At 36.3% G+C, this 15,588-nt stretch overlaps 1 protein-coding gene across 1 annotated transcript in view; it reads right to left on the bottom strand.

Moving 5' to 3' along the window:
- The window catches only part of BIRC6 (baculoviral IAP repeat containing 6), a 304,070-nt gene that overhangs the window by 85,735 nt on the left and 202,747 nt on the right, over window positions 1–15,588 (bottom strand). Inside the window, 13 exon segments of the mRNA XM_043981000.1 lie at window positions 10,765–10,786; window positions 10,788–10,937; window positions 12,227–12,275; window positions 12,277–12,389; window positions 13,217–13,291; window positions 13,293–13,322; window positions 13,324–13,383; window positions 13,385–13,436; window positions 14,579–14,693; window positions 14,696–14,728; window positions 14,731–14,764; window positions 14,767–14,848; window positions 14,850–14,881. Of these exon segments, the coding sequence (XP_043836935.1) occupies window positions 10,765–10,786; window positions 10,788–10,937; window positions 12,227–12,275; window positions 12,277–12,389; window positions 13,217–13,291; window positions 13,293–13,322; window positions 13,324–13,383; window positions 13,385–13,436; window positions 14,579–14,693; window positions 14,696–14,728; window positions 14,731–14,764; window positions 14,767–14,848; window positions 14,850–14,881 (847 nt within the window).

Below are 15,588 nucleotides of genomic sequence, written 5' to 3'. Positions count from 1 at the left end.
AAGTAATGAAAGATTAATTCTTAAAATATCTGACAGAGGTAAAGATCTCCAAATCACAGAGACGTACTATTACTGTACAAACAAGGAAGCTGACAACCATAACTCCCTACCTAGTCTTACTTTCTCACCCCAATATTTCTGCTTTGAAAACATGAGATGAGAATAGGCAGACAGCCAAAAAGATTTTCTATAACAGACTATCTGCTGTCACATAAGAAATTGTAAAAAGTTGAAAATACAAGATCCTACCATGTTAGGATACCTTAGTAAGGTAAAAGTATAGTTTTTTGGGCTTCCCTCTATTAAGACTCTAATGATCTACAAGATGATTTGAGAGATATAACTACTGAAAAATAATGATGAATGATGAATTTTTTTAAAAGGCAGAGATAGATTCATTAAAGATAATAATATTCTCTGGGCAGATAATCTGCTCAAATTTCAAAATGACAAGAGATTCCCAATTTGTGGATGATATTTTGCAGTTGGCTTCAAGTTCCATAACAACAGACCTATTCACTGAGATCCAGAGTCACTAACAAGTTGTAAAGATTAGAAAACCATACGGGAAAAAAGAGGAAGTTTATGAAGCACATATACTATAGAAATTATGATGTGAAACTCTATGGAAAACTCACTGTTAATCAATTGCAGACAGATTTTAGAAAGCATGATAGGTTTAAATAAACTGTAACAAATGACTAAAGGTAATTTTCATGTAAAAAAGCCCATAAAAGAGATCACAAATGAATTTTAAGACTAGAAAAGGATGCATAGCATTGATGTAGTGAAAGCAAGGGCTAATGGTCCAACTACTGCAACCTTAAAATGTAAAACAAACAAACAAATTATTGCATGGATAATTCCAGGCAATCCAGTTAGATTCAGACTAACAAGATAATCATGAGAATATAATAAAAATGAGGCTTTCAAATCAAGAAAACCGAAAAAGAAACACTATTCAACTACCCAAGTCATAGAAAGATAATATGTATTTTAGCTAAGATACAAAAAATGGAATTTTAAGTTTATGTAATTAAGCATAGAGTTCATTGATATCTTTTTCTGATATTACAAATAAATGTCTGCTTCCTGCCACTAATGTGCTTTCTTTACTACCCTAGCTGGAACCCATATCATCCTACACATAACAAAGGAGGGAAGCTCTATGAAACACTAGCAGTGAACCAGTCCTCATTCCAGGAAACATGCTGGCAAAGATATGAAAGAGAGAATTCTTGTTCTGGCACAGATTATTCTGACAATCACTGAAAGGAGTTCTGAACCTATGGATTAGGAACCTATGGATGTCTGAAAGGAGTAGAGTACATTTAGAAAAAAACCACAGGTGTGGAGTTGTGGGGGTCCCTTACAAGCAATCTAGTACAACCTTCTCATTTTACAGAGATGAGGAAAATAAGGCTCAGACAGGTTATGAGACTTGCCCAGAATAACAAAGGCTAAATAAAATAAAATAAAATAAAATAAAAAATCATTTGAACCAGGAAGACATCTTGGCTATAAATCTAGCATGTTATCCTCTCTATTACACTGTCTCCCAAGGAGTCAAGCACTGTTTAGAATGGGGAACTAATCAGCTTTCTTGTTAAATCGTTTTTCAGTCTTGTCTGACTCTGTGACCCCACTGCGGGTTTTCTTGGCATTGAAAGCGGTTTGCTATTTCCTTCTCCAACTCATTTTACATATGAAGAACCGAAGCAAATAGGGTTAAATGACTTGTCCAGAATCACACAGCTAGTAAATGTCTAAGACCAGATTTGAGGTCAGAAGATGAGTTTTCCTGACTCCAGGTTCAGCATTCTACCCACTGTACCACCTAGCTAACCCCATCAGTTTCCTAGTTCTAGCAAAATCAGTTTTTATAGTATGGCTTCATTTTAAAACAAAGAAACAACAACAACAAGTTCTCAGAGGACAGGAAAAATCCATAGCCAGACAGAAATTACTTCAGAACTATTTAATATTTTACGTAATCTTTCATTCCTATGAGGAACTGTTACCCATAGACTAGCTAAAATTACTTTATATCATGAGGCTCTTTGCTCTAACTGAAAATGATTGTAGGCAACTATTTCATTTACCTGTTAACATATTAGAAAGTGAAAAAAAGTAATATGGCCTTCATCCCTAACCCTTCCCCCCTCCCAAAACAGCTTTTTTTTGGGGGGGGGGCCCGCAACGATGGTTAAGTGACTTGCCCAGGGTCACACAGCTAGTAAGAGTCAAGTGTCTGAAGCTGGATTTGAACTCAGTTCCTCCTGAATCCAAGTCTGGTGCTTTATCCACTGCACCACCTAGCTGTGGTGCCTGTCCCGCACGGCTCTCCTCCTTCCCTGCAAAACTGCATCTTTCTGAACAATTCTCCGGCTTATTCCTTTTGTTAAAGATTCTAACATGGTAGCAATTCACCCCCTAAATGTTTATTTTTAATACATTGTTCCCAAATCTTATTTATCAGATCCAAATATATTTGCTGGTAATTGATCATAGTATAGATGCTAAGTTGCTTGACACAATTCTTTATTAGCAACAAAACTATTAAAATAAAATTTATTTTAATTAAATTTAATTTCTCAAATTATGCTTTGCTGGTCACATTTTCCCTTTTTAAAAAGTCTTCTTGCTTTTTTCTTTTCCTTGCCCTATCTAATGTACCTCAATCATGAGAAAGGGGGAAAATGCCTCTTTAAGGAAGGCAGTAAAACCAAAGCCAAAGTAGAAATGGAATGCACTACAATTATAGTTTTCAATCAATAAGTATTTATCAAGTATTCACTAGGTGCCAATCACTGAGGATTCAATGAAAAGCAAAAACAATCTTGGTCTTTGAGGAGCTTATATTTTAATGGAACAGACAACATCTAAATAGGTATATATACAAGATACATTCAGAGTGGGTAGAAGGTAACCTAAGAAGGCAAGTCTCTGGAACATATAGGAACTGGAAAAGGTTTCTTGAAGAAGATGGTGCTGGAACTTAGCACTGAAGAAAGCCAGGGATTCTAAGAGGAGATAATGAATTAGAACACTCCAGGCATATGACAGTTCGTGCAAAGGCAGGAAATGTGGAATAAATGGTTGCATGTACAGCAAGCAGGGCAGTATAACTGTTTCAAAAAATGCATGGAGGGGAGTAAAATGTAAAAATAGAGGAAGGTTAGGAAGGAATTATCAATCTGAATATCTATATGGGACAAAACAGTACAAAGTATCAGTTGGTTGGGTCTAAAAATGAGCTGGAGATGAGTAAGACAGAGTTCAAGGGGCAGCTAGGTGGCGCAGTGGATAGAGCACCGGCCCTGGAGTCAGGAGTACCTGAGTTCAGATCCGGCCTCAGACACTTGACACTTACTAGCTGTGTGACCCTGGGCAAGTCACTTAACCCCAACTGCCTCACTAAAAAAAACCAAAAGACAAACAAAAAAACCCCCAGAGTTCAAGAAGTATGGCTGCCAGACAGCCTTTGAAGAAATGAAAATATATCTTACAAGGAAACTGTGGTAAGCAGATGTCTGTGCATGTGTGTGTGCTTGAGCATGTGTATGTATAAAAATATAAAAATGAAAGAGAAAATGGACCTGTCACGTGTCAAGGGTTAGCACACAGAAAGCCTAAGTACACCACTATTATACTTTTGACATCAATGGGAAAGCATGGTGAGTCTTTACTTTGCTGCCTTGATTCCCTGTTCTAAACCTGCAGGAAGATAAGGACAAGTACCAGATAGTTCTGTATCACCAGAGAGAAAGCCCCAATTGATGAAATCTCAGATTCATTTAAGTATTTATATAATAGGTTACCCTGGCTGTTGTAAAGTTATGATATAATGTCAAGCTTCAAAATATTATACACAATAAAGAAAAGTTTCTTATTTGTCAACTACAAATGAAACTAGGAACTCCAAGAGTCTATGGTCCAAATAATTTTGCTAAAACAAGTAGAATATTGGCTGGGGTTTGAGATTTATATTGTATAGTATTTTAAACACATCTCATTAACTGGGAACGATTCTGTGGTGTGCTTCACCAAGGTGAAAAGAAAAGGTCTGGTAGCAAGCATGTATATGCCTGACTTTTTTTTTTTTTTAGTGAGGCAATTGGGGTTAAGTGACTTGCCCAGGGTCACACAGCTAGTAAGTGTCAAGTGTCTGAGGCCGGATTTGAACTCAGGTACTCCTGACTCCAGGGCCGGTGCTCTATCCACTGCACCACCTAGCTGCTCCTATATGCATGACTTTTAGTGAGCACTTTCAGTTTCATGATCCCCACTCAAACTTATAATTAAGAATTTTCCTTAAGGAGAGGTATGGGCAGGTATAGATGTCTGGAATATGATTCTGAATGACCAATATAAAGAGGAAAAGGTAAATGTTAGTCTAAGAATTTTATCTGTGTTAGAAAATATAGAATGCTCAAAGCTCAGGATGGGGCAGCTAGATGGTGCAGTGGATAAAGCACCAACTCTGGATTCAGGAGGACCTGAGTTCAAATCCTGCCTCAGACACTTGACACTTACAAGCTGTTTGACCCTGGGCAAGTCACTTAACCCTCACTGCCCAACAAACAAAACAAAACAAAAAAACCAACCAAACAAAAAAAGTTAGTCATCTTGTCTTATTGGGCATAATTCATCTACCCACTGATTGAGAAAACAGAAGACTTGTTATGGATTAAGACTTGTAACCTTGGGGCAGCTATGTGGCACAGTGGATAAAGCACCGGCCCTGGATTCAGGAGGACCTGAGTTTAAATCCGGCCTCAGACACTTGACACTTATAGCTGTGTGACCCTGGGCAAGTCACTCACATAACCCCAACTGCCTCACCAAACCCCCCCCCCCCCAACAAAAACTAGTAACCTCTCCTTGTAATGAGACTCAGTTTCATGAACTTTGATGCTTAGTCTCAATATAGAATCTGTTAGAAGTCAAGTGACCCTTTGGTCTAGAGCTTTCTTCAAGAGTCAGAAATACTTTGTCTATCCAGGTATTTTTTGCCTTTGAGGGCCCTGGGAAGGAGCAAGAAGAAAAGACCATGTTTAGACTAATTTAGGGCCTCAATTTCTAGTACTCAATGTGATCTGGAATTTGGGGACAGCTGCCTGAAGCACAGAATTTAATTCCCTGTGTGTAAGGTACAGGGCACTACCCAGTTTTTCTATTTGATGTGACCTGGGTTAATATAGAAAGGAATAGATTCACTAACATTAGAATGATGCCTTGGTAGTAAGAGATTTTCCCCCAGTATTATGTTACGGCTTCATAAAGTAGAACAAAATAATTATGGAAATCCTTAGAATGGGTCATTAACAGGTATCCCTTGTTCCTGGCTGAAGAGTCCCAAGGTTAATATGAATTTTGAGGATACCACTCTCAACTGTCATTCACTGTCTTGTGGGATCCACTTGCTATTCCATTCTCTTCTGCAAAGCCAGGAAACATCTTCTGCTTATTCCAAAGCAGCCAAGAAAGCTGGATAAATTTTGCTGCAGCTTTTTGCTTTAGCAAAAGCAAACTATGCCTCAGGAGAACTCAAGGTTATATTACATAACTTCAATTGTGCTCACATGGCCATAACACAATCTTTTTACCTCTATCAATTAATATCTCACTCACCACACCTGTTCTTCCAAAACTTTAAAGCCCTCCTCAGACCTCCTGTGGCTTCTATTCCCCTCAACCTCTCTCAGCTAAGAACCATACTAAACAAAACTGGAGTCATTTGCCAATAGCTCCCTCTTCTTCCCTCATCCCACATCAACCTGCTGCCACTATCTCCTCTTTCTTGTGATGAGAAGTCTTTCTTACCAAGGTCAACTCCTCCAAATGCAAGACTGAACCCCCATCCCATCTTGTTTTCTCCAGCAGATTGTCCCCTCTATTCAAAAGGAGGTGTAATATCTTGGGGTTTTCTTATACTCAGAAAAATGTGAACTGGAAATTGGATTGTATGCAGGACAAAAGCAGCCATAGGTAATCTGTCCTTGACCTGGATCTCCAAAGAGGTTATATTACTAATGTTACATCTTCCAAGGAATACTGAATGATCCTGATATAGAGAAAGGACATTACTTGCTATAAAGGAATTTACAAGATGACATTTTGTTATACTGAATCAAATTCTTTTTCATAATTATAACCATTTGTTATGCAATGGTAAAGATGTGGTCCATAGTGGAATTTGGCTTACAAAAGCTTATTCCTTACTAATTCCCTCACAATTGAAGCCATCAATGTATTAAGACACAGCCTATGTAATTTTTACACATCAATGTCAGCAATTATTGATGTCTTCTTGGTCTTTTTAATTTAATTTTATTTTTGTGGGGCAATGGGGGTTAAGTGACTTGCCCAGGGTCACAGAGCTAGTAAACTGTCAAGTGTCTGAGGCCGGATTTGAACTCAGATCCTCCTGAATCCAGGGCCAGTGCTTTATCCACTGTGCCAACTAGCTGTCCCCTCTTCTTGGTCTTTTTAAAAAGATGTTTGTTTTTTTCCTTTGGTATCATAAGTTTGAGCTATTTTCCATGCTAGTCATTCAGTCCCCAAATGCCTTTGGGATTGTTTTGCTTTTTTTGCATCTGTTCTAGTGAAAATCTCTGTAACCACCTAGGACTGTGAGCATAGGGTCCTTGGTATGGAGAAGTTTGTTATAAGGGTTTTTGCAAATCACTTCCATTTCTCCTTTTTTAGTTCTCTTTCTGTTTCATTCCTTGAATGTCCTTGGGATGACTTTGCTTATCTGCTTGTCTTGTAAAGTTTTCTTTAGACTTTTTATCCTCAACGGTCTCTGTCTGTCTGCTTTATGAGATGATACTGCTCATAACTGTCTATCATCCTTCTTTAATTTACACTGGTTTAACTTCTGGATGAAATTATTATACCACTATAAACATTCCTAAATAGGTTTACAGACAAAAACAGCCTTTAACTTGAATATCAAAATATTTTTCGGGAAATCCAAAAAGCATTAGTAAGACTGCTCCAGAATAATAATTTATCACTCAATTACCAGACGCAACATTTTTAAATATTAGTAAGATAACTGCAAGACAATAATTTCATCCTGAGAGTATTTCAAACCAAACTAAGTTCCACGTAAAACTATGTACACATTAGAATAATCCCCAGAATTTATGTATTCTGTTCACAGAAAAGCTCAAAAGGCATTGTTGAATGAATGGGCCAGTTCCAAATTCACTTATATCAAACTGAACAAATAATGTGAAATATCCTATGTAAAGACTATGTCATTATGGACATTTCTCATTTCCTTGCAGGAAACTGCCCTACTCTAAGAATATAACACAACTGTGAAATAAGAACAAAAGGTTTTTTTTAATCACACACACACACACACACTATAAAAATTAGTAGTTCAACTTTCCAAATAATCATATAATAAAAATCTATAAATTATATATTTAAAGCAAATGCTTTACTTGGATTCTGCTGGCAGAATACAATATATCCAATTCTGAAACAACAAACATACTGATCTGATTTTAAGACCAGGTGAAGAATAAGGAACAAAAGATCACATTAGTATAACAGTTGGGGAAAATTGTTTCTTATATCTGTTTACCTATTTAGGATTTAAGAATCATGAAGAAACTGTTTCTAGGCCATTTATTTGTCTTACTAATAAATAAAAAGTTAAATGCTTCAAATGATGGAGAGAATGAGAATATACAAAATTTATGCTGTCAAGGCTTAAATATTGTTCTTGACTGCTCACTATATCTCACACTTCATATTCAATCTACTGCCAAAGCCTGTTACATCACTTCTCAAAATCCCCCCTTCTCTTCTTGGATATTGCCACCACCCAGGTGGAAGCTTTTATCTGCTCATGCACAGACAACTACAAAAGGTATTTTGAAACAAGTCTCTCTCCCATTTCATCTAGCCACCAAAATGATTTATCTAAAGGGCAGGGTCAAAACAATGTCAACCCCATATTCAATAAATTCCAGTGCTTCCCTATTATCATCTCCAAGATCTAATCCAAATCATCTGCTTGGCACTGAAAGCCCCCCTTCATAATAACCCCACTACACCCAACCACCCCCACCAGCCTTTTTATACTTCAGTCCAACCCATTTACTCTTTAGTCCAGTTTCACCAACAAAACACTTCATTTCTTGGCTCCGGGCACTTCCACTGACTGTCCCCCATGACTGGAATCCTCTCTCTCCTCATCAATGCTTCACAGGTTCCTTGGCTTCCCTCAAGTCCAACTACAATTTTACCTTCTATATGACGCCTTTCCCAATACATCTTAATTTCAGTACCTCTTCTGTTGATTATTTCCTATTTATCTCTTACATAGCTTGTTTGTACATAGCTGTTTGCATATTGCCTCTGCCATTCTAGTGAAGTCCTTGAAGGCAAGAATTATTCTTTACCTCTCTTTGCATTCCCAGCACTTAGCACAGTGACTGGAACATATTAGTTGTTTAATAATTGCATACTGATTTTTACTTCTGCCCTTCCCAATTCTTCATCAGTATGTCCAAAGTATCTGCATTTTTTTCTAACAAGACTTAAGCTATTTGGATTTGACAAATCAAAGCAGAAGTGCTATTAATTTCTTCTCAGATGTGCTTATGTATAAAACCCACACTCACCCAGGCACAATTTAATGAGACTTGTGGTTGAAGTATGCTTGTTGAAATGAATAAAAATTAAATATCATCACCCATTAGTAAGTAACCTCAAACAGCTCACTGGCTTCTCAAATAAAATGAACAGAAAAGACAATGAAGGAATTAACATTAAGCATTAATCCCAACATTAAGAAAAAAAATCCAAATGCTAAGCTACATAACACAATCATCACTTGGTTCTCCTAAGAAATATTAAAGTGGAAAAAAAAATTAAAGTGTAGGACAAAGGTTTGTGCATTTCCACCTATTTATTCTTCCAATATGAAGATATTAGAATATGGAAGAGAGAAACCAGCTAAAAGCAAAACTGATGCAAAATTTCACAGAAATTTAAATGGGAGGAAGAAAGGAAATGATTCCAAATACTTAACAGCAACGTATATTGTAAAAAGTATTTAATATAGGAAAGTTATTAAAAGGAAGTCCAGTTTTAAGACTTGAATTTTTTTGGGGGGGGGAAGGAGGGAGAGGAAGAAACAGGGGGAGTGCAACACATTGATGTGGGAGGCAGAAAGGGGTTAACAGAAAAACCTAAGACCCAAGCTCTAGTTCAGATATGAGCTCTAAGAGGGATTCAGACCCCAGTTAATGAATAACTTACAAGTCAGGATGCTAAATTCTCTTACCTAGAGTAATCAGTACCTATAACGGGAACAGAGGAAGCTAGGCCATGAAGACCTAAGACTATAACAATGACAAAACTGACAGGCTATAGAAACTCAAACTAGGAATAAATGAAAAATGATGATATTTTGAAATTAGTCATGGGAAACAGAAAAAGACATGCGCAGAAAAGGCCAAATTTGTCCACAGATTCACCTTATGACATGTAAACCCCCAAAACACACCTCCACAGAAAAAGGTACCCACCGAGGGGGTTGGTTTAGGCCCCCAGGAACTCCAAACTTGGATAAGCCCTCCTTTGTACTTCCCAAAGGTGGAGATTATTATAATGAGACTGATAATCAATTTACTCCATACTATAAATCTTACAGTCTTTCCTTTTCCTAATTGAGAGTTACCTTTCCCACTATTCTGGTTCTCTCCCTGTGGTCACCCACCGTATTGCAATAAAACTTGGGAACTTCATGTACATTGAGTCTTGTAATTCTTTTGGGATGGACTCACGGTCCAATTTGACCCTTCATTCCAGCCCACCTCAACATGGCCCATAACCAATTCTGTAGTAACAAGGTAAACTGCAAGCAAGAATAAAATATACAGACAACCTACCAACATTTAGTTCAGTTATTTTAAAAAAAATTAACCTTTCCTTCCACGAATTTTTCTAGTGCTACTATGTAAACACAAATAAGCTGTTTTCCCTTTCATTACTATTACTAAAATTTCATTGCTTTTTGATAATTATATGGCCACCCTAATGAAACTGATGTGAATAAAATGCAAGAAAACTAGGGCAGGAAAACTTTCAGCAAGTTAAATACATCAGGTCACATAGTTCTGGGTATCTATGGTCGTCACTATTTCAAAAGTATTTTTTCTGCTACCTTTATGTTTGGGGGGATAAACCATGGACATTTGATGTACGCATGTAAGAGTTTTTTGTACAACCTAAATAATATTGTTAACAAACTCATCTAAAAATAACTAAGTTTTAATAATCTATTCATCTGCTGTCACATTCAATACTGGCCTAAATTCATAAATGAGATCAGCTAAATACGTTCAAACATTTTTTCTATGACATTTAATCAAAATAGAAGGCAAGCTTACCAATAGAGCTCAGGGCTTCTCTAGAACATTGATTTCCAGGAAGAATTATCTAAAGAAATACACTCTTGTGTGGTAAAACAACTCTGAACAAATAAAATTTAGCTCTGCCTACTGACATAAATGTGACGAATGAGGATCAACCAAAATAGCTCAGAATCACAAGCATTTCAACAAATAAAAAGTACATCTATCAACTTGGCAGGAAAAGCTGAAGTATGTAGCTTAAAATTTTATTACAGCTAAGCTTTTTAATTTAAACTAACTTTGTAATAACAAGTCTAGACTGTTTTCCCACAAAGGCATGGTTCAGTAGATTAATTACAATATGATCTAGAAGAGTTACCGGAATCATTTCGAAGATAGGAGCGACATTTGCGGGATGAGGCAGGACTGACTTAGTAGCTCTAGAAGAACAGATGGAAGGGCATTAATGTTCTGTCCTCCTCCCCTCAGGAGTAGACTGTGGGTCCCCATTTTGTTGAGCTGCCTGCAGGATTTTATATAACTTGCAAGAACCTGAAAATGAAAAATCACTGACATAAATAACTTTTTTTAGTTTCCTAGAAAGATTCAAAGGATTAATTACTGGTTACTAGTTCTTTTATTCATGGAACAAAAATACCATACGGAGCTAAAAGAGGAGCTCCTTGTCCCATTACTATAATTGAACTAACAGTCACAAATGTTTATTTACAATACAACAAAATATACTCCCTTTGTTTTAATCTATAATTTCCAGCAATGAATCACGAAAAGCACTCTTATTTCACTAGGAAAAAAATGCCTTCTGTGTGACCCTGGGCAAGTCACTTAACCCCAACTGCCCCACCAAATAAACGAACGAATGAATGAATAAATAAAAAGGAAAAAAAAAGAAAAAAATGCCTTACAGAAGAACAATGCACAATACCATAAAGCTAAAAATATCACAGATGTTGTTATTATCAGTATTAGATAAAATTAAAAACAATTACAAAGGCCGAGGGCAAGAAAATCTTAGACTTCAAACCTGAATGGATTCATCTATTTCCATCCAGATAAAAAAGCTTAGGACCATAGAACATAAGATCTCAAAGTAATCTAATGGAAGAATGATAATTTAAAACAATTTACTCTATTTTATTGCTCCATTTTAATCTTCTTCGACTCCCTTTTTGGTGAGTTGCCTTTCAAATCAAAAAAGGTTACTCAAAATAGCCTGTTTCAAGCTAGTTTTAGAGCTTGTGGAACATAAAAATCAAAGAATTATGCAAAAACTAATAAAAAAAAATTCCCATTTCACTAATGCAAGAAATATATGTTATATGTGATTGTAATATGTATAACCTATACCATATTGCTTGTTGTGTCTTGGGGATGGGGGAGGCTACGGGAGAAAATTTAGAACACTAGAAATCTTATAAAACAATGAATGCCAGACTATCTCATACATGTAACTGGAAAATAACTAAAATACGTTTATGAAGTTTTAAAAAAAAAGAAAAAAACCCCTTTCACATTCAACAATAAGGAATGCAGTATATGGAGGGCGACTGACAAGTATTATTGATCCATATTCTGTGTCATCTCCTCCCTGGCAGCCACCAAAACCAGTGAATTCACAGTGAAGGAAGGAAACTGATGCTTCGAAGTAGAAGTATTCCAAGTAGTTTAAAAGTTGTGAAACAAGGGTCAATGTAGTTAGGTTGCCCCAAAAGTCTTGATGACAATGTTAGAAGACACCAAATGTGAAGCAATTGCTTAAAAAAGAAAAGCCACTAATTATGAATAGCTGCTCATTTCACCCTCATGGGAAACAAGAATACCTGCAAGAGACAGGTGACATGTTCTTCCTCCAGTCTTTGTTAGTTAAAGCCTGTTCACATCCCATCCAGAAGCTGTAGAACCTGTTCCAAAGCCAGTCCCTTTAGCCCAGTAAAGCTGCTGCTCTTCTGTTGATGCATTGTTATGTGTACTTGATACTGGGGGCTTAAAAAAAAATTATTATTTATAAGTAGCTTTGCAAACAATTCTCTGTATCTTGACCAAACTAAGGAAGAAAAAGCTTAGGGTACATGAAAGAAATACTGGCAAATGGTAGAATTTCTTTTTATACAACAAGTTCCTCCTTCCTGCTTTTCAAGAAATTTTGTATTTTTGTTATACCAGCATTGGTTAGGGAAACAAATATTACAGAATAAAACATTTACTAACTAACGTTTACTACACAAACTCATAAATTAATATCCCTAAGAAATAGGTCTGATTATATTCATTCCCCTACTCAAAATCTTTAAGGTTTCCCTATAGTCTCTAGGTAAATTACAAACCACTGAGCCTGGCACTGAATGACCTTTACCACATAGTTATCAAAAACTTTTCCAATTATATTTTCATATTACTAAGTTTCATGTCATACTTGTAGCCAAAGTAACCTGTAACTTGAATGCAACAAGCTATCTCCTTTCTCTGAGCCTCTGCACAGGGTGTCCTCCATGCCTGTAAAAATAACTCTCCTTGTCTCTGTCTCTTAGCATTCACAGATCATCAAGGCTTCCTACCTCTTCCCAGTGTTAGTTCTTTTTTCCTTAGTTACTTATCTGTTTACATGTTTATCATTCCAATAGAAGGAACCATTCATTTTTGTTTTTTATTTATAGAACAAGCAGTGTCTGACATATGTAGGTGATTAATGTGTTGGAAGTGATATTTCCTAACAGTATCATTATATTTAAAATGGAACGTTTAAACTGCTCACTATATTGAAATAATTTGTAGCATCATCCCATAATTTTAAAGACTGAGATTTAACATACCTCTGATTGATTGAGATTAGAATTAGGAACTCTTGGAGCATGATGGCTTAGGGCAGAGAGGCAAGCAAGGATCAGGATGGACAGCTCCAATTTCCAGTGCCATTCGCCCTTAGGAGTACACCATCATCAGTAGTCAATGGTGTGGAGCTAATAAACTGCGCAATTACCATGGAATGGAAGAGTTGGAAGCACATTGGCTGAAGGAGACTGTAAGATATGAACCTGGATTAAGAAGATATAAATACGGATTACTTGATTATTAATAAATGTTGTTTAAGCATAATGAGGTCAAAGCCCAAAATCAAATTACTAATACTTTCATTTTCTTCTGAAAACCTCAAATATTTCTTATCTTCCTCAGATGATATTAAGATTAATAAATATCTCTATCAACTACATACACAATAGGAAATTCTAAATGCAGATAGGATTTGGTATATTTTGCTTGAATAAAATAAGTTTGTGGTGTTATACCAAATGCATAATATTGTGTATGTCCTGTTTATCTGTGCTTTGCTTTTGAAACTTCCTCCTCTTCTGTCCATCTTAAAAGATGTTCTCACTATGCCTCCCTTTTTGCTACTCCCCCCCCCCTCCCGCCTGAACCATCCCTGACATCTGCATTAACAAAAAGAAAAATGGGAAAACCCTTTGAGAAATACCAGGGGTCTTGTCCCAAAAGTTTTGTCAATTTTCCTTTTAAAAGTACTCTAGCCTATAAATGAAAGTGGAAAAAATTTAATCAGCAGGTTGACAATTAGTCAGGTTTAATGAATCCTGAAAAAATTTCTTTTTTTAAAGTTTCTTCAATTATTTCTAAACCTACAAAGGCAAACACTCCTGAAAAACATTTGTGGGATAACAAACATCATATGAAAGCCTTTTTATATTCTTAAGTTTTAGGATCTAAGTACACTAGGAGTACTAGGACACCAAGAACAAAAGCAGGACCAAAGCAAAATCTTTCTACTCTGTCAAGTTTCTCTTCTTTAATTAACTGTCAACTCATTGTCCAAACATATCCAAATAGGGCATGTTGGTTGAATTGGGCAATAAAATATCGAGATACAACTTATGAAAGACCAAATAATGAGTAATTTACAGAAATAGAGAATTTTACTTGACCGTTTTTTAGGGCTTCATAGTATCTCTTCATACAAACTGATTGTTAATTTAATTTAATTTTGTTTTGTTTGTTTGTTTTTGCAGAGCAATGGGGGTTAAGTGATTTGCCCCAGTCACACAGCTAGTAAGTGTCAAGTATCTGAGGCTGGATTTGAACTCAGGTCCTCCTGAATCCAGGGCCCAGTGCTTTCTCCACTATGCCACTAGCTACCCCCTGACTGTTAATTTAAGTACTTACTTCCTTCTCCATCATCTGTTACTCCTAATACCAATCGAAGTAGACACTGGGCATGTTTTCTCTCTTTTAATAACACCTCAGCATAACCAGGCAGACGGAGAAACAATCCAAAGCAGCTAAAGAATGAGCTGGTATGGGAGACCTTGTCTTACTGTTGACTTAATTGGTGGAGGCTTCAGCAGCAATGGTTTTCTGGAGCTTCATACACCAATTCTCCTGAATGTTCAATGTCTACCCATTCAAACTGCATACGCTGTCCCTTTGGCTTTCTGAGTAGTAGATGTAACTACTGGGGCACTAACCTAAGAAAGAATAAAGTTTTGCTATTTTAGCTATATTCATGTTAATATCAAATTATTTCTGCTTTTTGCAGAAAATATTTCATGATTTTAATTAAATGAAGACAAAAATAACTCTATAGAACAACAACCAAAAATATATCTTGAAATTACACATTAATAAAAAATCATATCACTATAAACATTTAACTGCATTTACTGGACTAACACATTGTAACTTTTTCCCTAGTTACCTACTCTGCCTGGCATTTCTTGCTATTCTACCATTCTAGTTACTACTCATCCTCAAAAGCCAAAATCAAGTATCACTTTTTTTTTTTTAAGTGAGGCTATTGGGTTAAGTGACTTGCCCCAGGGTCACCCAGCTAGTAAGTGTTAAGTGTCTGAGGCTGGATTTCGAACTCAGGTACTCCTGACCTCCAGGGCCAGTGCTCCTATCCACTGCGCCACCCTAGCTGTCCCTCAAGTATCACTTTTTATGGGAAACTTTACTTGATCTTCCCAGTAGGTAATAATCTTAGAGATTTAACAATCTCGTTTGCTTACATGTGTTTTATGTAATTATCGTAATCATAATAATAACAACAATAAAAATAATTAACATTTATAAATACTTCAAAGTTTGTAAAGTACTTCTACAACTATTGTGTCATCTGATCTTCTCCAAAATCCAGTGACTTAAGTACTACTGTTATGTACATTTTACAGCT

Source organism: Dromiciops gliroides, chromosome 2, assembly GCF_019393635.1.
Source record: "Dromiciops gliroides isolate mDroGli1 chromosome 2, mDroGli1.pri, whole genome shotgun sequence".
Taxonomy (NCBI): Eukaryota; Metazoa; Chordata; class Mammalia; order Microbiotheria; family Microbiotheriidae; genus Dromiciops; species Dromiciops gliroides.
This window is presented reverse-complemented; position numbering and strand designations above follow the sequence as displayed.